The 27,831-nt window shown below is 41.2% G+C and overlaps 1 protein-coding gene across 2 annotated transcripts in view; it reads left to right on the forward strand.

Moving 5' to 3' along the window:
• LOC110509819 (BMP/retinoic acid-inducible neural-specific protein 1) overlaps positions 1 to 27,831 on the forward strand; it is a 116,118-nt gene that overhangs the window by 68,475 nt on the left and 19,812 nt on the right. Inside the window, exon 5 of one of the 2 annotated variants that reach the window (XM_021590941.3) lies at positions 6,096 to 6,201. In XM_021590941.3, the coding sequence (XP_021446616.2) occupies positions 6,096 to 6,201 (106 nt within the window). Of the gene's footprint in view, positions 1 to 6,095; positions 6,202 to 13,709; positions 13,937 to 27,831 lie in introns of those variants that run through there. The other variant, XM_090226886.1, reaches the window with a different exon arrangement.

Raw genomic sequence — 27,831 nt, forward strand, 5'->3', positions numbered from 1 at the left:
TACGAAGCATCGGGGAGTACTGGCGTTCCGGTTGGTATGGAGACATCGGCTCTGGGTCGCCACCGATGGAACCGGGGGTGCCTAGCCAGCTCGTCGGGCTTCCACGCCCTAACTGGCTTGAGAGGTTTCTTTGCCCCAGTTGGCTCGGATGGCACCCATCCCACGTCGGGCCTCAGCCGGATCGTCAGTTCTTGTTTGCCCAGCCGGTCCAGGAGTTTTTTTTGTTTGTCTTTTGTTTTGTTGGTGACGTCGGGGTGGATTCTGCCGCCGATGGAACCGGGGGTGCCTAAGCCAGCCCATCGGGCTTCCACGCCCTGGCTGGCTCGAGAGGTTTCCTTACCTCGGTTGGTTCGGTGGCTTCCCATCCCACGTCACTCTCCTCCGGATCATCGGTCTCCCCCTCTGCAGCCGGATCGACAGGCTCCCATGTCTCAGCCGGCTTGCCCAGCACCCATGTCTCGGCCAGTTCGCCCAGGTGGGACGCCCCAAGGTGGGGCGCCCCAAGAGGGGGGGGGGGGGGGGGTACTGTCACGACTGCTCCCTGCCCCCGCCCAGGGCGCCAGGTTGCCCTGCATCACACACTCCTGCCATCCATCACGCACACCTGCCTTCCCTCGTCACGCGCATCAGCACTTATCACCTGTTTATTTCCTCCCCTATATTTGTCAGTTCCCTGCTCTGTTCCCCACGGCTGCATTGTATTGTTTTTGTCTTTAGTATTAGTTTGTTGACGCTGTTCCTGTCTCGTTCCATGTTCATCTTTATTAAATGTTTTACTCCCAGTACCTGCTTTGTCTCTCCAGCGTCATCCCATGTGACAACCCGTCCATTACCCCGTAATTCATTCAGAGCCAACTATCTTTCATTGTGCTTCCTAGTCTGGGTACCTATTCGTTTGTCTTTCCATCCACCCATGCCTCAGCAGGGCAAACAAACAAGTAATTGGGACACAACATACTGTCTAAAACTGTAGCACAGCCTAAATCAGGCATGTACAGTAGCCCACTAAGCAAAATAAAGAACAGCACAACAGAATGAAGAACATGCGTCAAACTGTGCACGGCACAATCCCCCTCCCGTTAGAAATAAAAAGTAAGACGTGTGCTTCTGTGTAGCAGGATCCAATAGCTGGCTGCAAGATAGCACTCTTGGAGGGGGGGATCATTTAAGAAGGAAATAAGATGCCCTGTAGGGTGTTTTATTGAAAGATGGAGGAAAAAATGTAATGTTATGAGCAGACTGTTTATCTGTGACAAAGACCCTGGATGATTATGCAGGGGTGTTCTGAATATGGTTTCTGCTGTGTGACGCTGGCCAGTGTTCCCACAAGGTCACCTCCCTGAAGAGTCACTCTGCCGGCCTGATTTACACTAGGATTCAATATGCAGATTTACTGATGATGCAGCAGTTGTTTTTCCAGGCGTCCATGCCGGATCTATGGGACAGGCCAGAATCCTGTTTGTCCTTTCTGATTGCCACCTATGTGGCCCACAGTCCTCTTGAGTAGTGTGGAGCCAAATGTGTCTGAAATATTGGAATTGTTTTTTGGGGTGACACAGATTTTTTGGGGGTGTGAATTTAACTCAGCTATGATTACTTGTTTGGGGAGGGTTGTGGCCTAATGAATGCATTTGTATTTTATATGTTGGTACCCAGTTTTAGCACTACCAATTTTACCAACTGACATATCATGAGTTTTGCGGGTAGGCCATGTGATACAGTGTAATTATTAAATTCCATGGAATCACATTACATTCCAAAAGCAAACTTATTCTGAGATGTGTCCAGCCATGAATAGTTACTGGGGAGCTTCTCCCTTCATTTCCCTGTTTCCAGAAATAGAAAGTCATTAGGTGAGTGGCAGGTGATAGGCACATTAAGAAAGCTCTGCTTTGACAGCATTCCCTTGATGAAGACACTCCATCATCAAGTCCCAATCTATTCCTTCGTTCCCTCTCTCCCTCCTTCTCTCAGGCTAACATGATTTTTAATCCTACCTGCTGTCACCAGAGTTGTGTGACAGCAAATATTTCTGAAATGGCTAGAGGACAGGGCTAGGCGATGTCTTGAAGCCTTTGATAAGCAGTAATGCTAATAACTGTGCCTTGATTCACTAACTGTAGCTATACCACAAACGTTGTCAGTAGTAATACTCCTCACCTCTACACTGCCGTAATAAAGTGTAGATGTGCAGCACAAAATGACTGCCATGTGGGCTCATTGTTGGTGAATGAGGTAATTTAATTAGTCTTGAAATTACAAGCACCTTGTGATCTGGTGGGATACATGGATGTAAGTTAGTAGTTAATTACATATTTCTCTGAAACAAAGAGCGAGGGGCGAAGAAGGATTGATTGGTTGATTGTGCTTCATCTGAGCTGCAAGGGCAAGCAATTTCCTGAACTTCAGCAAGCTTGCAATAACGCCTCCTGAAGCCAGTCTTATTGCAGCCATAGTTTTTCTGTCAGTCGGTGCTGGAGGGAAAAATCTACAATTATACATTTTGAATAATGACTGCAACAGTGCATGAAGTTCACTTGAGTCCTTATGAATCACAGACACCATGAAAATGGCATATAATGTGAATAATTGAATAGGTGTTAATTAAAAATACATGGTGATATTGTTAAACAAAATGGGTATTAGACATAACGTTGCCACTCATCCCCGTTACATAACATATTGAAATGCCATTGCTCCTGAGGCTTCCAGCGTGACATGCTCTTAGCAATCCATTGTGCACATAATTGACAGGAAATATGCTATAACCGTTAGTGGGATCCATCTAAATGAGAAGAGATGGATAGGATGCAATGTACTGTAGTATGTTTTCACTCTAACACAAACCAATTCTCCTGCTCTGGACAAAGATTGAGTATGCAATTCAAACAAATCCTAAAATTGACAAACACAGGATAACGTTGTTCCTCTCATTATAATCCAAATATGCTTATGATTCCAAAAGGGTTCTTCGGCTGTCCACATAAAAGAACCCTTTTTGGTTCCAAGTGGAACCCTTTTGGGTTTCATGTAAAACCCTCTGTAGAAAGGTTCTACTTTTACATGGAACACAAAAGGGTTCTACCTAGAAACAAAAAGGGTTCTTCAAAGGGTTCTCCTATAGGGAAAGCCGAAGAACCCTTTAAGGTTCTAGATAGCACCTTTTTTTGTCAAAGAGTGTAGGTATACTGAATTTTGGAGATCGAAGAGAGCGTGTTCTAGAGCCATGGTTTAAAGATAGGACTATGAAACAGTATGGCCCCACTGGGATTCTGAGTTGTGTTCCGCTTAATAATCCAAATCCTCTAAATCCCCCTTGGCCTGTTTCAGCTCTTTGATTGCTCCTTGTATTTTTATTACGTCGTATGCCATTTTTATAATCTGGCAAACCAATAAATGGAGTGTGAGAGTGAGTGAGTGAGTGAGTGAGTGAGTGAGTGAGTGAGTGAGTGAGTGAGTGAGAATCAGTGGTGGTTTACCAAGGACAGTAATCTTATATTTTCCCTCCTTTTGACAATATGATTCTTGCACTATAGCACACATTGATCGAGGGAAAATGTCTGATGTATTTTCTGCATTCACAGTGCACACAGTTGTGTGTACAGTATGTGTGACATTGTGAGTGAGTGTGTGTATGCATGCGCGTGCATGCATGTGCATGTTTTGCCAGCAATGGGGTTGCCCAGAGGTTATATAAAGACCAGTTATTCACTCTGCTAGGTTATACCATGCATCATGCAATACGACCTTTATAGGAAGTCATTTATTATGTGATAAGCAACGGGAGAAAAGCACCCTGTCAGCACCCATCAAGATGCCAGGGTTTGATAGGCCAGGCAAGCACAGTAATCAATCTACTTTGAAACTTTATGCAGGGCTGCAGAGAAATTCGAAAAGTTCTTGTTTTGGATTCTCAGTCAGTAACTTTACTGTAGCTTTCTGACATTTTGGAGTTTGCAGTGGTGGACAGTTGCAGTGGTATGGCTGCTGCAAGCATACCTAACTTTAGATACTCATAAATAATAAACAGATACAAATTATGTTGTCTATTGTGCTCAAAACATAACATATTTACCATTTGGCAGGAAGGGACATACACTTTAATGTTAAGCAATGTTATTGCGAAGCTTATTGGGAGCCTATCACTCTCAGTTTTACCCCACAACAGAGTGACGTCAAGGGTAAGATATACATCTGTCTAATTTCCTGCTTGTCAGCCTGCCATCTGGCCCCGAATCACAATGAAAGATGGGAAAATGTCCACTGGGAACAGACATCAATTCAACATCTATTCCACGTTGATTCAACGTAATTTTATTGAAATGATGTGGAAACAATGTTGATTTAACCAGCATGTTCCAAGCAGGAAGGGAGAACTAGGGCCTTTAAGGACACAAACACATTTTACTGGGTGAATTGAGGATCTGGTTTACCCATCACTGTATCTGCGCTCTGTATCAATGTAGCTGTAAATCATGTTTGTTCACCATTAAGTATTTGACTATGGACCCTTCCCGCATCTTCGATAACCCCTATTCACGAGATTGGACTTCATGCAAGCTGCCAACGCAACCCCCCTCATTCAAGCTAAGAGTTTTCTAACTGAGCCAGAGACTGAGTGATTTTCCATTGAGGTTAATGCCAAGAGTTTTTTCTCTTAATCTCCATTGCTGAGTAGCATCGCATCTGGCTTCTTGGAATCATGTGAAAGTACTATTGAGCACTGCCGGCCAGCTCGTTACGAGAAGAAAAGGGGATAAAAAGGAAGAAAGTCACCCTTCTTTTCAAGAGCAATGTCTTTAAATAAGTCTAAAGTTAGACGTGTATTAAGACCTAAAAGCACCCTCACATTTGACAACCCTAATTATCCCATAGATTGAAGCTTGGGCAGGAAGAGAGGCGATGTCTGTGACTTTTATAAGGGAAGTGATATTCTCTAGCAGAGAGTGGGGCGCAGGCACCGATTGAAGAAAAAAGTCCATTAGCGTCTTGCCTCTTTTAAAAGGAAATAACATCTTTAAAGGTCCTTAAAAGAAAATAGGTCTTAGGAGCCGGTGGTGGTACACGTCGCAGACGGAAATAAGGAGGTACCTATAGAAGTGCTGATTAGAAAGACCTCATACGCTGTCTTCTGCGCTTTGGCCCAAATACGGTTCACTTAGCGGAGCAACGCAGAACACGTATGTGCTAGCGTGGCACACACATGGAGTTCAGATATTTATGAACTACTCACACAGTCCCATTTGAAATATGAATGGCTTATCCATAGCTAAATGAATCACAGCCAGCAGTATTTATCATAGCCTTAATTTTGCTGGGACCCAGGAAGAGTATCTGCTACCTTGGCATAAACTAATGGGGATCCATATTAAATAGAAATACAGTATGTGCTATGTTTCTAATAACAGATATTGTTAGTTGATGAGTGTCCCCTTCTTAGTAAAGGAAATGCCGCACACCACTTATTTACGTGGAAATATAACCATGCCTGACACAAGGTCAAGAATAAAATATTCAATCCGACCCTCTAATGATACCAATGACTGCTTGATGAGTTACATGTTGCGTCAGGTAGCCTAGCGGTTAGAGCGTTTGGCCAGTAACTGAAAGGTCGCTGGTTCGAAGGTGAAAGATGACCAGGTGAAAACTCTGTTGATGTACCCTTGAGCAAGGCACTTAGCCCTAATTTGCACCCTGGTACTATGGCTGACCCTGTAAAACAACATGTTTCACTGCACCTATGTAGTGTATGTGACATGTGTAAGGGTTCGATTAAATCTGTAATGCTGAAGACCTGCAATACAGTGTGTTTTAAATGATATGACAATGTTCCCGTGTTCACAAAATACTGCATGTCGGCTCAATTGGAAATTAACTTTACATTTCAATTGCGCTACAGCATAGATCTCCAGCGCTATGGATTGAATCGAGTCCTAAATCTCAACTCAGGATTTCAGCTTGTGAGTCTAGTCAAATTCTCATGAAAATAACTCTCTCTATGATCACCCCCTATCCTCCCTCACTCCAACACACACACACTGCAGGTGTCTTTGTCCCCTACTGTTCCTCTCATCTTTGTCCTGATTCTCTTGCAGGTGACAGAGACTCGTACTGGCCCACTGGGATGCAGCAGCTATGATAATCTGGACTCGGTGAGCTCTGTCCTCCTGCAGAGCCCGGAGAGCAAGCTCCATCTTCAAGGTAAACATCCCCGCTCATGTCCCTGACCGTACTTCCACCATGGGAGTAGAGTCCTGCAGGGGTCAGATTTTTTCTGCCGCACCCGCCCCCCACTGGCCACATCAATTAATTGCCCCATCCGATATCCAACATCAGGACAGATTTTCCTCCACAACCTGAACCTCCTGTATAGAATTCTTCTGAGAGCCGATCCATGACCCGCTAAATAAAATCTATTCATTTAATTGTTTTTATGACTCCAAAGTAGTAGGATATTAGGCTATCACTGGACTAATTCATTTGTCTGCAATTCTATTCAACATTTGGTTAAAAGGAAACCATGCCATGAATTAAGAATGATAGGCCTCTCTTATTATTTTCACAATACTATGCAGCACATTGACTCAAATCGCTTTGAAGAAGAACCTTCTAATTAGCCTTCTTCTTACCTAATGAAAGCTTATAGACGACATAACAAAACAACACCTTTACATTTGTCACGTGTGCTCCCTCTCCGGCCTCTAGGTCCCCAGGCTGCTCGTTACGGCGCACACCTGTCACCATTGTTACGTGCACCACGTCATTAGACTCACCTGGACTCCGTCACTTCCCTGATTACCTTCCCTATATATGTCACTCCCTTTGGTTCCTTCCCCAGGCGTCATTGTTTCTGTTCCCGTGTCATGTCTGTGCATTGTTTGTGTTTCTTATTTCTGTATTATGTTGTGTTTATTTATTAAAACACTCACTCCCTGAACTTGCTTCCCGACTCTCAGCGCACATCGTTGCAACATTCAATATTGTTTAGATAATACAATTGTTTAATTGAAAGTTAAATAAACAATTCCCGGAATCGAATAGGCTATAGGCTGCAAAAATACTGCAAAAATACAAAAAAACTTTTACCAGCCGCACAGGTTTAAACTTTATATGACTTGTGTATGATCTAATTGAACGAAAGCCTGAGTTAATGTAATAATTAACTGAATTATCGTAACAAATACCTACTTGCACTTTTGCAAGCTGTGTATCCATCTACAAGCTTGTCGTCCTCCTTGTCCACAATGACCCTAAAATAGTTCCAAACCGGTGATTTCACATAACATTTATTTGTATTTTTTTCTGTTACATTTTGCTTTTTACCATTTTTACATCACATGGACAAATTAGGAATGTTTCAGCACCAGACAAATAATGGACAGTTCCCTGCGCTCTCTCACTGCATGGCTGATAGCCTTGGCCTAGGCTATGTCTGCCTCACCGTTAACATAATGGAATTCGCATTGCAATTCAACACAAAAAAGCTCCTAGGTTTGTAGAAAATATTTTATCTTTATTTAAAACATTTTCAACCCCCAGTATAATTGTTCTGAACCACGAGCCTGCCTGTGGGTTGAAATAATATTTTCATTCCACTCATCAGCCAATTTTTCTTTTGCGGATCCACTGCGGGGAATCATGAGTATCCAACCCAATGCTACAATGGCTGGAGGGTTAAGGGTCAATATTCCACTTTAGCCCCCAGTCCATTCACATAATGAAATTCTGTTCATACATAGAGAAAAAGCCTCATAGGGACTTTCACCTGATTTGCGCTGTCTTGCGGATTGAATATGAATGTATTTTGTGGAATGAACCAGAGATTTGCTCCATAATTCCACTCTGGGAGATTCTCTCCCATTCATTTTGTCATGGATCTTCTGTCCTTATGCTAATAAAATTGTCATACAGTTTACCTGACACTTTTATCCATGGTGTGTTTGGCCCATGAAGGAATCAAACCCAACAGCCTGAGCAATCAGAATATTAGAATTTACTTCATTTTAGACCTCCCAATCAATAGGGAAGATTTTGTTATGTTTATTTTATTAACTTATTTACAGAAGTTTATTTATAGTCTGAGTATACTTAGATCACATACTGTATTCAATATTACATTTGTAACATTAATTGACACGCAAATATCATCTTTGAGTGGCAACTATAAGCTTGCAAAGTAGACAACTATAAGCTTGCAAAGTAGACAACTATAAGCTTGCAAAGTAGACAACTATAAGCTTGCAAAGTAGACAACTATAAGCTTGCAAAGTAGACAACTATAAGCTTGCAAAGTAGACAACTATAAGCTTGCAAAGTAGACAACTATAAGCTTGCAAAGTAGACAACTATAAGCTTGCAAAGTAGACAAACGTTGTAATTAGTGAGTTGCTTTTGAAGGAATCCTTCATTGTCATCTCCAACACTTCTTCTATGAAGAATCACCTGCAACTGTATCTTAGATGTACCACAGCTCCCATTGGGACAGTGATGAAAGCCACCGTTAAAAGTGGTCAAGTTCCTGAGACAAGCTATCACTTTTTAATTTATGCAGTTTACCTTCATTATCAAAAAACAGATATTTTCGACTACACCACTAAATCTCTCACCAAAGGAATCATTAAGTGCCCTTTGGATTCAGACAATTTATTTAGTCATTTTTTTCCATTGGATGAGTTAAAGATACAATATTTAAGTTCATATAATTTCGTATTCTGTTAATATCATATGTTCCATTCATTATTTCACACATCTTATTGTTGTACCTGTGAGCTGACATTCAGAAGAAGAGAATGAAACATTTAAAAAAAGGTACATAACTACAAAGTATTGATCATTTTGATCATATTACAGTTAAAGTAATAATACATTCATCATGTACAGGAAAATAAAACAAAAAAGAAGTGGGCCTCCACCCCCAACCTCCTATCTCATTCCCCCAACCCTTAAAGGGTTGCTTGTCAGTCACCCCCCACCCTCTAGTCGTCATTAAGTAACATAGTAGATGCAAAGCAAAATTAATAATACATTATGTCCTAAAAGCATTTAACTGCAGGGCACTCCCACATCATGTGAATGAACGTGCCATCCTGATTTAGGGGATACAGTGAACAGTTGTGAGTTGGGACCAATTTCATAGCAAAATATTTCCTTGGTGTCAAATACAGTCTGTGAACAAAATGTAAATGTATACATGTATGGGATTCTAAGAATATTTTTTTTCATATTCTGTTCCAGTTGAAGGGTTGTTCAGCTCACTTAAATCTGTGGACCATACTTTTTTAATGGATAGCTCAGAATATGAGCTTTCCAAAAGTTGTTTATATATTCTAGAGATTAGTCCTTTCAGGAGCCCATATAATTGATTTATAAATCCCATGATTGGAGGTTCGGTAGTTGGGTTTGCCAAGGGACACCATAGGCCAGCATAGCCAACCTGAATTGTAAATATAGAAAAAAATGTGTTACCTGGTAATGTGTATGTGTCTTTTTCAAATCATTACTGTTCAAGGGCAGCAGGTAGCCTAGTGGTTAGAGTGTTGGATTAGTAACCGAAAGGTTGCAAATCTAATCCCTGTGCTGTCAAGGTAAAAATCTGTCATTCTGCCCCTGAACAAGGCAGTTAACCCACTGCTCCTAGGCTGTCATTGAAAATAAGAATTTGTTCTTAACTGACTTACCAAGTTAAATTTAAAAAAAGTTATATTTCCAAGGTTATGCGTTCCACATTGGACCCCTGGGGGGGGGGGGGGGGGGGGATAAAAAAGAGCATTCTCCAAAATGTTATGCATTGGAGTCTAGGCATGCCATTTTGTTTTGCAGTTACACTGTTTTTCAATTTTGTCCCAAAAAGAAATTGTATGAGCAATAATAGGACCAGAGTTACTCTGTCTGTCATAAATGCTTTCAAACTGAATCTATAGGGTATAAAAGGGCTTCATTCCCATGCAACTGCTGTATGGCCTCTGTTGCTTTGGAGACTAACGTTTTGTCATCCAACTGATATGTGACAGCCAGATGAACAGCCTTTATCTTGCAGGTTGATACGATTCGGTGAGAACGAGATGAGTTTTTCAAATGCTGCTATTTCATGAAGGGGTGTTTTGAAAGCATTTTTTTTCACATTAGCCTAAAGTAGGTGGTTTTATAGTGTACTACAACTGAAATATATCCTCTAAAAGCAATTATAATCTCAGATTTAGAGTTAATTAGAAAGCTTTTGTCATCAGAGTGGTATTAATATATGCCAACTATCACAAACTCTTCAAAATTGATGACACTTCAATGTCATTCCTGAGCTGGTGACACCTCTTTACACTTTAGTGTCTCTTCAGAGAGTATTATGATTTCATAATCATTTAATCCAGCTAGTGGTATAAACGGCTGTGACAGATCAGTATTTCCATGTGAAAATGTTGCTCTTATATTCCTGTTAGTATGACACTTATGTGTGAACATTGAAGCTACTGTATGCCAAAAGCAGAAGCTTTGGATATCTATGCTACAGTAGATGGCTTGACATCACCTCCAACCTTTAAACTAATGCTGGTTATTTGTGCCAATTGAACCTCAGGTCCTATAAACTGCACTATAGAGTCATTTGTCTCTTCTCTCTTTGCTGGTGTATTGCCTCTCCACACATCCTCGATTGATCATAAAATATTGAACTGAAGCCGCGAGGTGTTATGCCCTCTGTGAATGTCAAGGCCCACATGCAGATAACGAAAGAATACTCTGACAGCCTGCTCTTAGAAGTGCTTACTACTCTCAGCATATAAGGAGTGATCAGATGACATTTGCACTTTGCAGCAATCATTTCGTGATGTGTATTGGTATGGTGGTGTGTATTTGTGTGGGAACTGACAGCATTTTAGATACTTTGCAGATATGAAACAAACAGACAATCATAATATCAGTTTTTTTTTAAATCCCAGTTTATGCTACAAAAGCAACTTCATAAGAGGGTTTAAAAATAGGTTATATTTGATTCAACATTCCATGACATACACTAAAGCATTGCTGGCAGAATAGATGGATGCAGTTCAATGCATGATTAATATAATTCACCAATACATTTCTTGGCAGACCAATAAATATTACTATCAGGTTGTAAATCACAGCTGGCCTGGTACATTGTTTGCTGCCTCCATTTGGGATGCACTGTTTCAGTTTCAGTGATTCAATGTTTTGGACAGAAACTGACAAATGTAACTAAGGCTGGGAATGTCAATAATGTCAATAAAACTAGCAAGGGCAATGATCACAAGTAAGTCAAAATGTGATTAATATGCTTGCATATCTATTTATTTGGCATGCTAAAAACACAGAGCCTAACTTTAGCTAGCTAGCTGCTAGGAGGATGTGATGTCGTTATAGGAGTGGGTGAGTCACTGACTTTTTCCCCTCGTATAATTTTTCAGTGACTACACAGCTATAGATGCACTTGTCATTTGGTTAGCTAACAAGACATGTGAATCGCTTTGCTAGATAGCTAACTATGCTGAACGAATGTGGAACACCGCTGACCGGTGTCAGTAAACGTAGGCAAAGAAAGTACCAGTTAGTCACAAAAACTCTATTTAACATGTAAACAGCCTAACAAGCTCCGCTAGGGTGAGAAAAATGGTCAGTGAGGTGTTTCCTCATTTGTGTCTGAAAGTAACAAGCTAGCAAGCTAGTCAAATTTAGCCGGTTAGCTTGGGTGCTTGGTTGGGACAACGCATGCATTGGCAGGCAAGCTGCAGAAGGATGAGCAGGGTATTCCCCATCATTTATCAGTACAATTTTGACAGCCAACTTGCTGAAAAAGTTTGAAAGGGTTTGCTCAGGACTGGCAGCAGGCAGGTGTGAGTGCATCTGCTCGCACAGTGAGGCGAAGACTTTTGGAGGATGGCCTGGTGTCAAGAAGGGCAGCAAAGAAGCCACTTCTCTCCAGGAAAAACATGGCCAGGAAACTCCTCAGACCTTAATCCCATTTAGAATTTGTGGTCAATCCTCAAGAGGCGGGTGGACAAACAAAAACCCACAAATTCGGACAAACTCCAAGCATTGATTATGCAAGAATGGGCTGCCATCAGTCAGGATGTGGTCCAGAAGTTAATTGACAACCTGCCAGGGCAGATGGCAGAGGTCTTGAAAAAGAAGGGTCAACACTGCAAATATTGACTCTTTGCATCAACTTCATGTAATTGTCAATAAAAGCCTTTGCCACTCATGAAATGCTTGTAATTATACTCCAGTTTTCCATAGTAACATCTGACAAAAATGTCTAAAGACACTGAAGCAGCAGCAAACTTTGTGGAATTTAATATTTGTGTCATTCTCAAAACTTTTGGCCACGACTGTATATAGCCTCGCTTCTGTTATTTTACTGCTGCTCTTTAATTATTTGTTACTTTTATTTGTATTTTTTCTTATACATTTTTTACTTAATTAACACTTATTTTTCTTGAAACTGCATTGTTGGTTAAAGGCTTGTAAGTAAACATTTCACTGTAAGGTTGTATTTGGCACAATTTTATTTTATTAGATTCATTAAGTTTTAGCTCATCTTGCTCTGGCTAGCATTATTTGTTGATCTTGTTGTTGTTTATGTGACCACCCGGCTCGATTGGGTCTTATGTAGCAAAATTTGAAATTGTGTTTTTTACATTGGATAAAAGCAGAGACTCAAAGCTAGAAAATAATATATCATACACTATAGTAGAGGAACAATGGGAAAGTAATTCAGCTTTGATTCACCTGGTCAGCTGACTATTCACTTGTAACCTCCCTTTGAGAAAAGGGCCCTTGAATGTTTTGGTGTACCTAGTGGAGAGCTCTTCTTTTTCTATACCCATTCAGCATTGTTCACACCCTCTTAAGCTTTAGCCTCACCCATCTCTTAAGGATTCACATGTGAGACCATGTACTAAACAACCAAATATTTCAAGACTAAAGTCTGGTTTATACTACAAGCGTGTTTGTACATTTAATCTGTAGTGCCAGAGTGTGCTCTGGCAGATTGTTCGTTCGTAAATTCAGAGCGCTCCGCTCTTGGAGCGTTCAGAACGCACACTCGACACTGTGGCCGAGGAGTAGGGTTGATCCGAGCTTTCTAACCTAACAACAGCAGTCAAGCACTTAACTTCTTATGGTATAGGGGACGCTTGCGTCCCACTTGGCAAATTATAGCTACACTCGTTGTGAATCCAGCCAACATGTCAGATTTTAACCTCTTTATCCTACCCCCTCCTTTTTCGAACATTCTGTTAAAAATCGAGCAACTTTTCAGCATCCTGCTACTCATGCCAGGAATATAGTATATGCATATGATTAGTATGTGTGGATAGAAAACACTCTGAAGTTTCTAAAACTGGTTAAATCACGGCTGTGACTATAACAGAGCGTGTGTTTCATCGAAAAGCGCAAGAAAAACTGGTCACTGAAATCTGAAAAAAGTATCCATGCGCCCATTTCATGGATTATTTAAAGGAAACCAAATTTAATATGGAGACAGATGCAATTCCTACAGCTTCCACACGATGTCGCCAAAAACGTCATTTTCATTGACAAAAATCCATTGAGACATTATCAATAGATCCGTGATTCCATCCAGCCTACCTCAATCGATTTTGGAAGATTGAAAAATGGACACTGTTTTCTTTTGTAGCTGCTATTGAATACAGATCGCCCAGTGATCAATTTGATCGCTTATTAACGTTTACAAATACCTAAAGTTGGGTTATAAAAGTAGGTTGAAGTGTTTTGTCAAAGAATATAGGCAACTTATATCATTTTTAAACATGACGTTGCGTGTTGGAAGAGAGCTTTTTTCGTGATGCAGACAGGCTATACAAATGGATATTTTGGGCAATCATGGACGGATTTAATCGGGAAAAATACCAATTTGTGATGTTTATGGGACATATAGGAGTGCCAACAAAGAATATCATCAAAGGTAATGAATGTTTTATATTTTATTTCTGCGTTTTTGTGTAGCGCCGGCTACGCTAATTCTTTTGTTTACGTCGCCTTCAGGCATTTTGGGGTGTTGCATGCTATCAGATAATTGCTAGGTATTTTTAAACGTTAATATCGATCAAACTGAAGACGGGTCTATCTGTTTTCAATAGAGGACGAGAGGAAACTAACGCTACTTTAAGTCTTGCGCAACTCTCAACAATGTTACCCATTTCCTAGATGGCCGTACTTCTTCATTGCACAAAGGAATAACCTCAACCAAATTCCAAAGAAAGGTGACATCCAGTGGAAGCGATAGGAACTAGAAGACAAGTGCCTAACAAATATTGTTTCCCAATGAGAACTAACTGAACAGACAGAAACCCTGAACGGTTAGTCCTCGGGGTTTTGCCTGCTACATAAGTTCTGTTATACTCACAGACATGATTCAAACAGTTTTAGAAACTTCTATCCAAATCTCCAAATCTACTAATAATATACATATCTTATATTCTTGGCATGAGTAGCAGGAAGTTGAAATTGGGCACGCTATTTATCCAAAAGTGAAAATGCTGCCCCCTATACCTTAAGAAGTTAAGCATACTGGCTAATGTTGGCTAGCTTGCTAGCTGCTTCCAGACACAAATGAGAGAACAGCTCATTGCCCATTCTACTCGCCCTAGCAGAGCTGGTTAGGCTGTTTTTTATGTTATCCAGACCATTGGTGACTGCAACTGTGCTTCTGGCAACAATTTAATTACGTTTTCTGCCAACGTTGACTGACACCGGCCATATTCAACTGGTGTTGAGCATTGATAAACTCATCAGTTGTTCTGCACTCAGACGAGAGTGCTCTGAAATCGGAGTAGATAACCAGAGCGAATTTACCATTTATGTCTATTGACAGTTGTTGCAGTGACATCATGAACATTCTTTTGAAATGGTTACTTGGATCGTGAAATATTTTGTTTAGACATGTAGCTAGCTAGCTAAACAATGAACCATAATTCCAACTTATAACGTTACTACCCTGCATGAATCTGCAGGTAGCTAACCAACCAGGTCCAACGTTAGCTAGCTAACATTAGGCTATAACTAGCAATGCAAATGGCTCTGAGATACAAATAATATTACTACACAGATAATACACCTATCGTTAGCGAGCAAGCTAGCTCGCTAACAGTACACTTTAACTTGAAATGAAAATGACTTTCTGACAAAATTAGAAACATCTGAACATTTTGATAGCTAGACTATGGATGGACGCTTCTCCCTCTGCCACGGATGCCATGGTTGCCCTTAGTTTGAAGATGTAATGTAATCCGGACACAGGTGTTTTATACAACAGCCTTCTGTGTGTACTCTTTTCGACTCTGTCTGCATATTTGCAATCAAACGGCAGAATTTTCTCCATCTACTTAGCTATCATCCTCTAATTCCACTGATTGCAGAACTCGGTCCTCCAAAAAGTGGAGAGCAACACTTATGCAGTTCTACTACATGATATCTTTCAAAATATCCGCTTTAGAAAGGAATACCTTCACATACTGACCAGCTCATGTGATCGACAGAAGCGTGCTACATGGCAGATCAATCCGAACTCATCTTTCGGCATATCCAGCCCACTCATTATCTCAGCCAATTATGGCTAGTGGGAAGGTTGCCTACTTTTTCCGTGGCTAAACCAATTAGTCTCATAATTTATCAATTTTATTAATATTTACAGATGGCATACAAGTTTGTTATTACACATGTTCCAGAAGGCATTTCTGCCACAACACGTCCTGGCTGGATACCCACTCTAGCTCGCTGAGTGTGGAGAGCTGGCACCGAACACACTGGGCTATGACGGCGCACTGGAGGAATAGTGCGTAGAGCCAGCGTAGGACACACTGGACCGTGGAGGCGCACTGGAGGTCTGGAGCGCAGAGCTGGCACAACTCATCCCGGCAAGTGCGGGGAGCTGGAACAGGCCGCACTGGGTTGTGTTGGCGAACTGGGGATACCATGCATAGAGCTGGCGCAGGATAACCTGGGCCGAAGAGACGCACTGGAGGCCAGGAATGCTGAGCCGGAACAATCCCTCCTGGCTGAATGCCCACTCTAGCATGGCAACTGCGGGGAGATTGCAGAGAGCGCACCGGAGGCATGGTGCACAGAACCGGATAACACGGTGCTTGACCAGTCACTCGCTCCCCACGGTAAACACGGGGAGTTGGCTCAGGTCTGAACCCTGACTCTGCCAATCTCCCCAGGGCTGCCTCTCGTGCTTGCTTCGTTGAGCCAACACCTTGTAACATTGCCGTTCCGCTTTAGCTGCCTCCATGTCCTCCTTCGGACGACGATACTCTCCAGCCTCCGCCCAGACCCCTTGACTTTTCCACATTTTGTTACGTTACAGTCTTATTCTAAAATGTGTTAAATATTACACAAATATAAAAATATAAATATAAAAATTTTGCTATGAGACTCGAAATTGAGCTCAGGTGCATCCGGTTTCACTTGATCATCCTTCGCAATGTTTCGACAACTTGATCGGAGTCTACCTGTGGTAAATTCAATTGATTGGTCTTGATTTGGAAAGGCACACACCTCTCTATATGAGGTCCCACATTTGACAGTGCATGTCAGAGCAAAAAACAAGCCATGAGGTCGAAGGAATTATCCGTAGAGCTCTGAGACAGGATTGTGCCGAGGCACAGATCTGGGGAAGGGTACCAAAAATGTCTGCAGCATTGAAGGTCCCCAAGACCACAGTGGACTCTATCATTCTTAAATGGAAGAAGTTTGGAACCACCACTCTAACAGAGCTCCAGAGTTTCTCTGTGGAGATGGGAGAACCTTCTAGGACAACCATCTCTGCAGCACTCCGCCAATCAGGCCTTTATGGTAGAGTGGCCAGACGGAAGCCACTCCTCAGTAAAGCCCACATGATTGCCCACTTGGAGTTTGCCAAATGGCACCTAAAGGACTCAGACCATGGGAAACAAGATTATCTGGTCTGATGAAACCAAGATTGAACTCTGTGGTCTGAATGCCAAGCATCACGTCTGGAGGAAATCTGGCACCATCCCTACATTGAACCATGGAAGGGGCAGCATGATGCTGTGGGGATGTTTTTCAGAGGCAGGGACTGAGAGACTAGTTGGGATTGAGGGAACGATGAACGAAGCAAAGTACAGAGAGATCCTTGATGAAAACCTGCTTTAGAGCGCTCAGGACATCAGGCAAAGGTTCACCTTCCAACAGGACAACAACCCTAAGCACACAGCCAAAACAACACAGGAGTGGCTTCAGGACAAATCTCTGATTGTCTTTGACTGGCTCATCCAGATCCTGGATTTGAACCCAGTGACACTCCCCATCCAACATGACAGATCTTGAAAAGATCTGCAGAGAAGAATGGAAGAAACTCCGCAAATACAGGTGTGCCAAGCTTGCAGCGTCATACCCAACAAGACTTGAGGCTGTAATCCCTGCGACAGGTGCTTCAATAAAGCACTGACTAAAGGGTCTAAATACTTATGTAAAAAAAAAAAAAAATTTTTTTTGTATACATTTGCAAACATTTCTAAAAATGTTTTTTTTTCTTTGTCATTGTGTGGAGATTGATGAGGGGAAAAAAACGAACCATTAAACAAACCATTAAACCATTTCAGAATAAAGGTGTAAAGGTAAAAAAAGGTGAAAAATAAAAGGTGAAAAATGCAATATTTTCCGAATGCACTGTATATCAGTCTTTGTTCTGGGTACGTTTAATTAACACTTTCCATGTGTCTCATTCTCAAATTCCCTTTGACCTTTTAGACAATTATAGAAAGAACAAAACTGGTGACATTTAAAATGTGAAAAGATCACATCTGGCATCAGTATGATATCACTATAGTGCTAACTAAAGGAGCTTTTAAAGGTTCAAACAGTATGTAAGATATCCTGCTTTTCTATGGTCATGTCAGTTAATGATATCTTGATATTGTAATATATAGCTCCATATTTTGAATAGAATGTGTAATAAACAGTTTATCCTGCCCAGGTAAATTCACCAGGATATATAGCCTATAGTGCATGGAGTTTTTCCTAATCAGGCCCAATGCTCAGACAAAACAGCTGGCCAAAGTCCCATACTCAGTACTGTACACTAGTTGGCTGTTTACACTGTTCGTATGAAGAGATTTCAGATGAAGACCCATCAACTGTCAGTCAGGCCTTGCTGGGTGAGACATAAGCACTGTTGCTATCCCAGGGCCCTTGCTCTGACTTGTGCTCTGCCGGCTGGGGCTCAGCATCCTCTCCAAGGTCAGAACCAGAGGGCATCCTGGGGTAGAAGAGATCATTACCTCCACAGTGGAGATGTGGGGAGAGGCCTGCTGCTGAATCTCAATATTGTGTCTTTGGGAAGGCCCTGCAAGAGCCAAGTCCCTGCACACGGTGGGGGGTTAACTGAGAGTTAGGGCCAGAGAATGGATCATTGTCCAGGCACAGCGTGTCCCAGAGATGGAGGTCAGGAGGGAGGAGATGAGCCGTGCTGAGTGGGCCTGTGTTTTCCGTTCTTACTTTTTTTTCTATCTATATCTCTTTTCAATTTTTATTTTTCCTCTATTTACTTTTTTCTCTTACACTTTTGTTCTCTATAACTCACTTTCTTTCACTCTCTTACTCAGTTTTTGTCTCTTTCACCATCTGTATCTTTCATTCTCTTTCACTATTTTTCTTTCTCTATCACTCTGCTCTCAGTGGCAGTTGTGTCTGTTGCTAGGGGATGCCAGCTCTTGGAACATAGTTAATGGTACTGGGGATTTGCCACTACTGTGAATCATAAGTGGATGGATTCCATTACTTTTGAGAACTTTCAAGTGCTTCTTTGACATTTGCAGATTATGAATCATAATTAATGATACAATACTTAGTTTTTAGTGAGTTTATTTTTATAAACCTTGAATAAGCTTCAATAAAAAAAATTGTCAGGTAAACAACCAGAGACTTGAGTCATGTTGACCTAAGATGCACAGCCTTAAGAAATTAAATAAGTGAACTGTAATCCCAGTGTATCAAACTAACTTCATGTCTAGCTGTATCTTCAGTTTACCGAGTGCGAAGTCGTGACAACCATTGTTCGATACCATTCAGTTACACATGAGTCTTTGGCCTTTTTTCAAACCTCAACATTCAATGCATTTGAACAAATTAGGACTAGGCATGCAGCCTCTCTTTATTAGTATTCATAGTCACATTGGTGAGGACAAGCTGCAGTAATGGCAAACCCACTACATTTCCTTCCTTTTAATTACACTTTTGAATCACTTTCGTTTTTCTACTTCGCGCACTCTAGTCTCGGCACTATATCTACCTGAATGTATACAAAATCAACACAGAAAGATCTAACCCTTCTCCATTACCTCTGTTTAGATTTAATCACATTGGGAACTTATACCATGTGCACCCTGGATAACTAGCAGTCTTTTTACTCACCCCTTTGGACCAGAACAACAGAGATACATTATGGAAAGAGCTTCAGAGTAATAAGCCTGAAATTGTTTAAACCAACCATGATACTCAATGCAGCAAGTTTTGCAACCAATTTGAGAAGAACAGTGAGCTTAGTCATGGGCACATTTTCTCCTTTGACATTTGACTAGAACGCCTAAATAACAACATGTTCAAAGGAAGATGCTTTTCTGGCCCTGCTTTTTGTGAGCCGGTGGCTGGCAACCACAGATAACACAGACAGGTGCTATAACAATCAGCTCCCAATGCTTGGATATTTCCTCTGTTTCCACTTAGATTTAGATTAAAATGCTGCGACGGAATCTGACATCAAGGGAGCTACCTATCAAAGCAACCAGACTCTTTTCTCTCCCCACAAGCGGAATTGCTCAAAGTAATGGGGCAAACTGAGTGATGCCTTCTTTTTCCCCCGCCTTTCTGACAACCCTCAGAATTTGAGAGGACACAGGAACACATTTTTGCATTAGACCTCTTGCGTGACTTACTTCAAGCTTTGCTGGACCATGCAAAGGCCTAGTTCATTGAGTAGTATGGCCTATAATGTTTATAGCGCATATTCATGCGTACTTGAATACATGAATACATGGTTTAAGGCCAACTCAATGGTATCATGCCTCATCATCATCCTTACCTCCATCCAACCTCAAACCTCAAAGCTATTTTCATCTTTGGAATTAACACTTCCTCTGCTTATCTAACTGATTAAATACAGTATACCTTTTATCCATTCTGGTCTGCCACTTCCGTAGCACTCTGCTTTATTCTTGTAAAGATGTTCTATAATTAGTGAGTAAACACACTATCCTTTCAATCCTCATTCATTTATTTTTATCTTCTCTTTAACACACCAACCTGACTAACCCTGGGATATTGGTTTGTTCTCAGACACAGTACTTTGTATCTGAATAAAGCAACTATAAATAATGCCACCCCATCAAGGACAGTGAGATTTAAGTGATGGTGGGAATTAACAAGTTGTAGTTAAACAGTCAAGTCTTTTGTCACTTAATCATGGATTCGGCCAGCATCTCCCATGAAGAATGGCGCAGGCAGGGCGGTCGAGGACTTCAGAGGGTTCCTACCTCCCACCTACTCCCTGAACCATCTCCCAGGCCACAATCACCCCCGATATGGCCGTCATAAATTAGCTGCAAAACAAAAGCAAAGTAATTATCTTTTTTTCCCTCTCGCGTTCTCCTTCTCTCCTCCTTCCAGGAGCCATGGAGCCCATCTTGGAAGATTTATGAATATGTTAGAATGGCCTGAGCCAACAGATTTCAAAGTGGTGAAGTGAAAATAAATGAAGCAGGCCTGTAGGTAATTCATCTGTAGTGATGGAATAGATGGTCATCGCTGTGCTGCTTGATTCCTGTCTTTTTTTTAAGCAGTTGTAAAGACAAACATACCAAAAGTGTAAACGTGTTTGATTACAGACTTGTCAGATTGATTAGGACGCTTAAGTACATTAGCAAGGAGATTGACGTTGCCATGGAAACATATTTTATTATGCAGATAGAAGAATACACACATTCTCTCCTGTAGCCTTTCTCTTTTATCTCTCTGCCCCTCTTTCTCTTTTTTTCTTCTCCTGTATCTCTTTTCACACACACACGCACACGCACACACACACACACACACACACACACACACGCACACGCACACACACGCACACCCACAAGATCATAAGACAAATCATGCAATTGATAAAATCCTAATGCAATTTGGAGAGCATGGCGTACAGTCTACTGATGTTAGCTAATACTGCGGCGTATTGAGCTGCCTCTTGGTATTGCAACTGCATCTTGAACTGAGGAATTATTATCTTTATAAAAGTATACTTGCTCGGCCCTAGATAACCAATAATACCGGATCATTTTGAAGATGGATAGCTGCACTCTTTATTTCACCTCTCTACACTGCCGTGCCCGGCTACCTGATGAAATCTCTCCACACTGACCTCAGGGTCAACTCTCAATTGGAGGTGGTCAATCCAGAGTGAGTTTCCACTTGGGCTGGCAGGACCATAAATCAGTTATTTCTTTCCTCTCCAGCAGCTTTAGGCCCCTCTGTGTCAGCATGCAGCAGCACCCATGGATCAGTTGGGCTGCCATTCTAGCTGCCTCCTTTCACCTCCCAGCCATGGACTCACACTTTCTTGTCTCCCATCGATTGGGATTTTGTTTTTCTGATTTAAGGGTGCTCATTTTTGACAGGTCAATATTACCTAGCTTCAACTTTTTACGACCACTGTCGTCAATGGAGTTTTAAGTGCCTCTAAAAAGGTTTGATATTTATGTCTCTCTGCACAACTAGCAACAACCTCAAAATAGCTATAGATTATGTATTGATTTGAGCTTTGAAACCCTGCTATGTATTAATGTTCGGATTTTAATAGATATGTTGGTTTCGGCAACATAATTACAATAAGTGCATCAATTACCCGAATGAAAGAAGCAGGGCGTTAAAATAAATATTATGATCAAAGTCTAGCTCATTCAGCCTCACTTTTTCTATGTGATGTTGCGATTTGAATTAGTGACATTTTCAGAGTAGTTGTATCTGTCTACAGCCGAGATGGAAATGTTGGAGCTTGCACGCATCAGTGTCACACCTCTCTGGCTTGGCGCCTCCAGGATGCTTGTCGAATATGTGATTTGTGGCTTTTAATCCGGAAAGTGTGTGTGATATTAGCTGAAGATGCCACCAGCCGAGCTCCTGCTTGCGCTGCTGTGCACAGGAACACATGGCTGCATGCGTTCAATTCTACTGGTGCATGTGACTGAGCAGCTTGTCCACTCTCACACTGCAGCACACACACTGCAGCACACCAACAAACAAACACATTTCCAATTCCACTGTTTGAAAACATATCTTTGCACAGTTGATGACTAGTCCTTGGAGACATTTCTATCACATAGTTGCAGATTGTGTAGGGACAGTCATTTGATACCACGAGTACAACAAGCACTATGTTTTTGACACCGTCTGCAGGCGCTACTATTACAAAAACTCATAAAGGTACTACTGTTAATAAATCAATAACATTATTGTCCCCACTGTAGTCATGGTGTTGTGTTGGTAGAGAAGAAGAATCCAAGTAATCATGGGTTTAGTATTGCCCTGACTCACCATGTGTCTCTGTGTCCAGTGTTCAGCACCATTGTCAAAATTTCAGCACCATGGACAGCTAATGCTCCCCCGCCTGATTGAATCCTACAATTGTTGCAAAGTGCAATTTCTGCCTTGCCCTTTCTGAGCAGGTGGTAGTCGGCCTGAATGCCAGGCTTTTACAGTAATTACGACAGCCTCTCTCATTATTCTTTGAGAAAACAGATAAATTATTAGATTCCTCTGTATCAACCAATGATGAATGTAAACCGTGGATTGCTCCTGCTATGCATTGGCCATTGAAAGGCTTTGGAGCCACCAGTCAGCCATTTTGGCACTCTTCAGTAGCAGCAGTCCTCCATAAGAATGATTAGATTTCTACAGTATTTAAATAAAATTTTGAAGGACAAAATTATAATTTTGTATTTAAGTATGTTTTTGGTTGTAGCGGGGGCAGTAACATTAGTCATCTTAAAACCCCTGATCTAGTGTATATATAAATCATTGGCAACCTGTTGTTGCTTCTGTAAATATGGGACTGGGCCACCACAATCCTACTATATGAAACCCAAGCATTATTGTGGAGTGCATTCTAGGTAAACTACATTAGTATGAATGCTTTTCTCCAGATAAGCTCTGGCAGTGCTCTATTGTTCTACTAGTCTAGGTGTTTGCCTAATGTATTCCGGTATTCATGAAAATGAAATGAAATCCAATAGTCTACTTGAGAGATTAGGTAGGTTATACATCATGCATTTGGATGATTTTCTCAAAATGAAACCAGTGATTTAATTTAAGTGTTTGGAAGATATCAAGGGCAAGATGCAAAACATTATTCCTATTTATTCATTCTTAAATGAGGTTGTCACTCTCCAGCTAAATAATCTGCTGCACCAGCAGTCCTGTTTTACAACACAAGAGAGCTCCTAGCTTGTACCGCACAGACAACACTGTGGATAATCTGCCCAGAACAGACATAGAAATGCTTTAGCCATTTAAATGCTAAGTAAGCAATAGCCAGAACCGTAAAACGCTGCTTTCTAAAAGATGAGGATGTCTACAGACAGAACGTGAAAAGCTGTATTAAAACATGTAAATGACTAGTTACATTAGCTACACTGTAGAATCCTAGGTTGATCTGAACTAAGCAGGCACACAAAGCAGAGGAGTAACAGTTACGGTCTTAGCACCACCTTGCGGCCCCTTTGATTACGAAGGACATGGGGCAAGCCTGCGATGAGGAAAAAGAGGCGGATTTTCAGTTTAGAGGTCTTCATGTTTTATGCGGTACGAACAAGAGCCAGTGTTATTTAATGCCCCATTCAAAGTAATGCACTTTATTGCACCAATGGATTAGGTAATGATTATTTTGCGAATTTGCGGTCACACAATGGTCAATTAATCTTCGATGAAACTTTAGCTTATGAGGCGGAGTATGGTATCACTAGGAGTGGTGTGCGTTGCCAAGGAGTCGTGAACGCTCGGCCGTCGCCCGCACTAGCTCATCCATCAGCATACCAAAATAGAACTCTGGGAGAAAGAGCTGGAACGAGACTTTTCTGCCTTCATGGGCCGCTTTTTAGCATTCATGAAAGCTGAGTCCTGCCACAGTGTATGCATGTTATACGTGAAGGAAATACTTTAGCCTATGATGTATGCAATCAGATTAACTGGTGTTCAAGGTTCTATTTATTAGAGGCAGAGTGAGGCAGAGGGGTTGCTGTGAATTATGTGCACTGACAGAGCATGAAGTTGGAGGTTATCAAATGGTGGCAAAGGAATTCTGATATTTGCCTCCATTTTATTGGTGACTCTTTAGGGATCCACCGTTAAACTCCCTGATGTGCTGCCTCTCCGGCATCTGATGATTTGTAGTGCTGTGGAAAAAATATACGGCACTCATTTACCTATAAACATATACTGGAATCAGACTACATGTTTCAGAGTGGCAAACTTTTAGTCATAAACTAAGTTGTTTTACCTAAACAGGATTGCTCTATTTTATTTAACCTTTTTTAAACTTGGCAAGTCAGTTAAGAACAAATTCTTATTTACAATGACAGCCTACCCCGGCCAAACCCAGACGACGCTGGGCCAATTGTGCGCCGCCCTATGGGACTACCAATCACTGCCAGGTTGTGATACAGCCTGGAATCGAACCAGAGTTTGTGGTGACGCCTCTAGCACTGAGATGCAGTGTCTTAGACCGCTGTGCCACTCGGGATCCCTAAACACTTTTTTCCCGAAGACATAGACAAATGGGTTTGGTATGAGCTAAACATGTCTCCACTGCAAGATATTTTGATATTCCCCAATGGGAAACAAACGTCAATTCAACGTCTATTCCACATTGGTTCAATGTCATTTAATTGAAATGATGTAGAAACAACATTGATTCAACTAAAGTCATTACACTGATTTTGCTCAATTTTCATTTGAAAGTAGAAGAAACCATCCGATGGGGTGGTTATGACTGAATACGAGGAGGCGAGAGAGATTAGTTACATAACTACAGAACAATAATTGTTGGAAAAACTATAAAGTCTACAACCCAAAACATCCTGTGGTGCTGATGGTATTTTAAATGAAATACAGACCACAAATTCAAATTGGCCATGCTCAAACTCTTCAACGTTATCTTCACTGAAGGTATTTTCCCCTGATATTTGGAACCAAGGATTGATCTAACCAATCTATTTAAACGGAGACAAATTTGATCCAAATAATTACAGAGAAAATTCTCTGCAGTATCATAAATAGCAGACCACTACATTTCCTTGATGAGCAGAATTTGGCCAATACCCTTTCCTTATTCGAATTGAAACAAGAGCCATCAAATTTTAAAACCATCTAAAAACCAGTGACCCCGAAACATTTCGTCACATAGCCCTACAATGTTAAGAGATTAAAAAGAGTAGAGTCCCTTCAACCAGCTGGTTCTGAGGCTCAGTTCATTAATCCAAACCAACCCCTCAGGACAGCCAAATCATGACAAAGAAACAAAAAAATATATCACCTATCTGAAAGACACCACAAAAAATCTATGTCAACTTCAATGCTATTTGTTAAACAGACAGTACACGGTGGCAGACTATCTGACCACTGTGACAGGTAGAAAACCGATGAACACTGACAAGGTACAGACTCAGTGAGCACAGCCTGGCCATAGAGACTGGTTGTCACAGGCAAACCTGGCTGCCCAGAGAGGACAGGTTCTGCTCACTCTGCCCCCGGGAAGAGGTAGAGACAGAGCTGCATTTCCTATTATATTGTGAAAAATACTGAGACCTAAGAGAATCTTTCTTTCCCAAAATGATCATTCAGTACAAATAATTTGAAACTATAAAATATTAAGATAAAAACTCATATTTATTAGGTGAAACGCACAACCTTTGCACAACCTGACGGGCAGTGTACATTGCAATGTAATGTCAATAATATTTGCCTTTTTGTTCTGGCTTTCTTACCATACCATGTGGCTTTTCAGTCATGTTGAGACTGGCCTACTACTATTGCTTTAATGTATTATTATTATCATGAATATTGTTGTAGTTGCTGTTAATGTTAATACCATTTCCACTACTACTATAACTATCATTATTGATGCCTTATTGCTTTTGGTTAAACCATTGTTGCTATATGTGTACTTTGACAATGTAATTCAATTGAGAGAGGGAGAGAAATGGGTACGGGACTGAGAGAGAGCAGTGTGCTAGAGAGGAGTCTGAGTGACAGAGAAAAAGTACACACTGAGCACAGATGTCAGTTCAACGTCTTGTTTTGATTTACAGAGAAGGTGTCATCCATACTGAGAAGGCATCATCGAATGTGCAATCAAGCTTGTTCCCCACTATTCGTACATTTTTGTAGAGCGTGTTCTACATACTACATTTTCAAAACGTCACATATTATACAACTTTGGATTTTTTCATAAATACCAGTAGAGGCTCCTCAGAGGAGTAAGGGGAGGACCATACGAGTAGTGAAACATTAAAAAAGTTATCCTTTTTTGATGGAACTATACTAAATATATTGACGTCACCAAATAATTAATTAAAACATACTGTTTTGCAATGAAGGTCTACAGTAGCCTCAACAGCACTCTGTAAGCTAGCACCATGGTGTAGCCAGAGGACAGCTAGTTTCTGTCCTCCTCTGGGTACATTGACTTCAATACAAAACCTAGGAGGCTCATGGTTTTCACCCCCTTCCATAGACTTACTGTCACAGATTCCCCCAGTACTGCTGCCCTTCCGTGCACCAGTTCCAGAGGTCTATGTCACCGGCCTCTAGGCATCACTGAACTGTCTCATTACGCACACCTGATTCCAATTCCCCTCATTATGTGACCGCTGTTAACAATTGTCTTGTCAGTTATTTTTATTTAACTAGGCAAGTCAGTTAAGAACAAATTCCTATTTACAATGACAGCCTACCAGGGAAAAGAATTACATATTTTTACCTTTTTACTGGCCCATCGCTCTAACCAATAGGCTACCTGCCACCCCATTGTTCCCATGTCCTTTGGTCTTGTGAGTACTTGTGCTTTGTTATTTCAGCTTTCGTGCTGCGTGTATTGTGCACTTGTTATTACGGGTCCCCGAATAGTGTATTGCGGGTCTCGTCCTGTGTATTTATTAGAGGTTTTACCTCTCTCTTTTGCTTAGGTTACATCCCTGTGTTGAAAGCATAAGCTACAGCTAGCTAGCACTACAGTGTAGGAAATGTGCTGAGTGGTTGACTCAAAGAGAGAGAAAGACAATAGTTGAATAGTTTTGAACAAGTTAATTCATTCAAAAATGAAGGTGAAGCAGCAAAGCGAGAGAGAAGGAGATATTTCATTGTATATTATTTTCAGTTTCACTTATGCTTGCTAATGCAGATTATTTAGCCTACTCAACAACCTGACTCAAACAGAGATTAATTATATTTATGTTAGCTAGCAGGCTATGGCTATCCAACACTTCCAATTCAAGGTAAGCTTTCGGTTTTATAAGTGTGTTGCCACCAGGGCCTGCCAGGTTACTGCTAAACTGCTCGCTGTGTACTACTGTCTGATTGTACACATGGATTGGATTGTGGGTTTACTAATGCGTTAGTTCTAGTAGCTATGTTGACTATGACGTTAGCTAATAGGGTGACAACAATGTAGGCTGTGTGTAGTGGTTATGTTATGAATGTTTTGCTTGGAGAGTTTCTTTGGCCTGGTCAATGAAGTCCACAAGCGAAGGCAAAATGTGAGAGGAGGAGAGCGTGAAGATTTGATGATATTGCCTGTAT

The sequence above is a fragment of the Oncorhynchus mykiss genome, chromosome 29 (assembly GCF_057628025.1).
Source record: "Oncorhynchus mykiss isolate SJ-2025 chromosome 29, ASM5762802v1, whole genome shotgun sequence".
Lineage (NCBI taxonomy): Eukaryota > Metazoa > Chordata > Actinopteri > Salmoniformes > Salmonidae > Oncorhynchus > Oncorhynchus mykiss.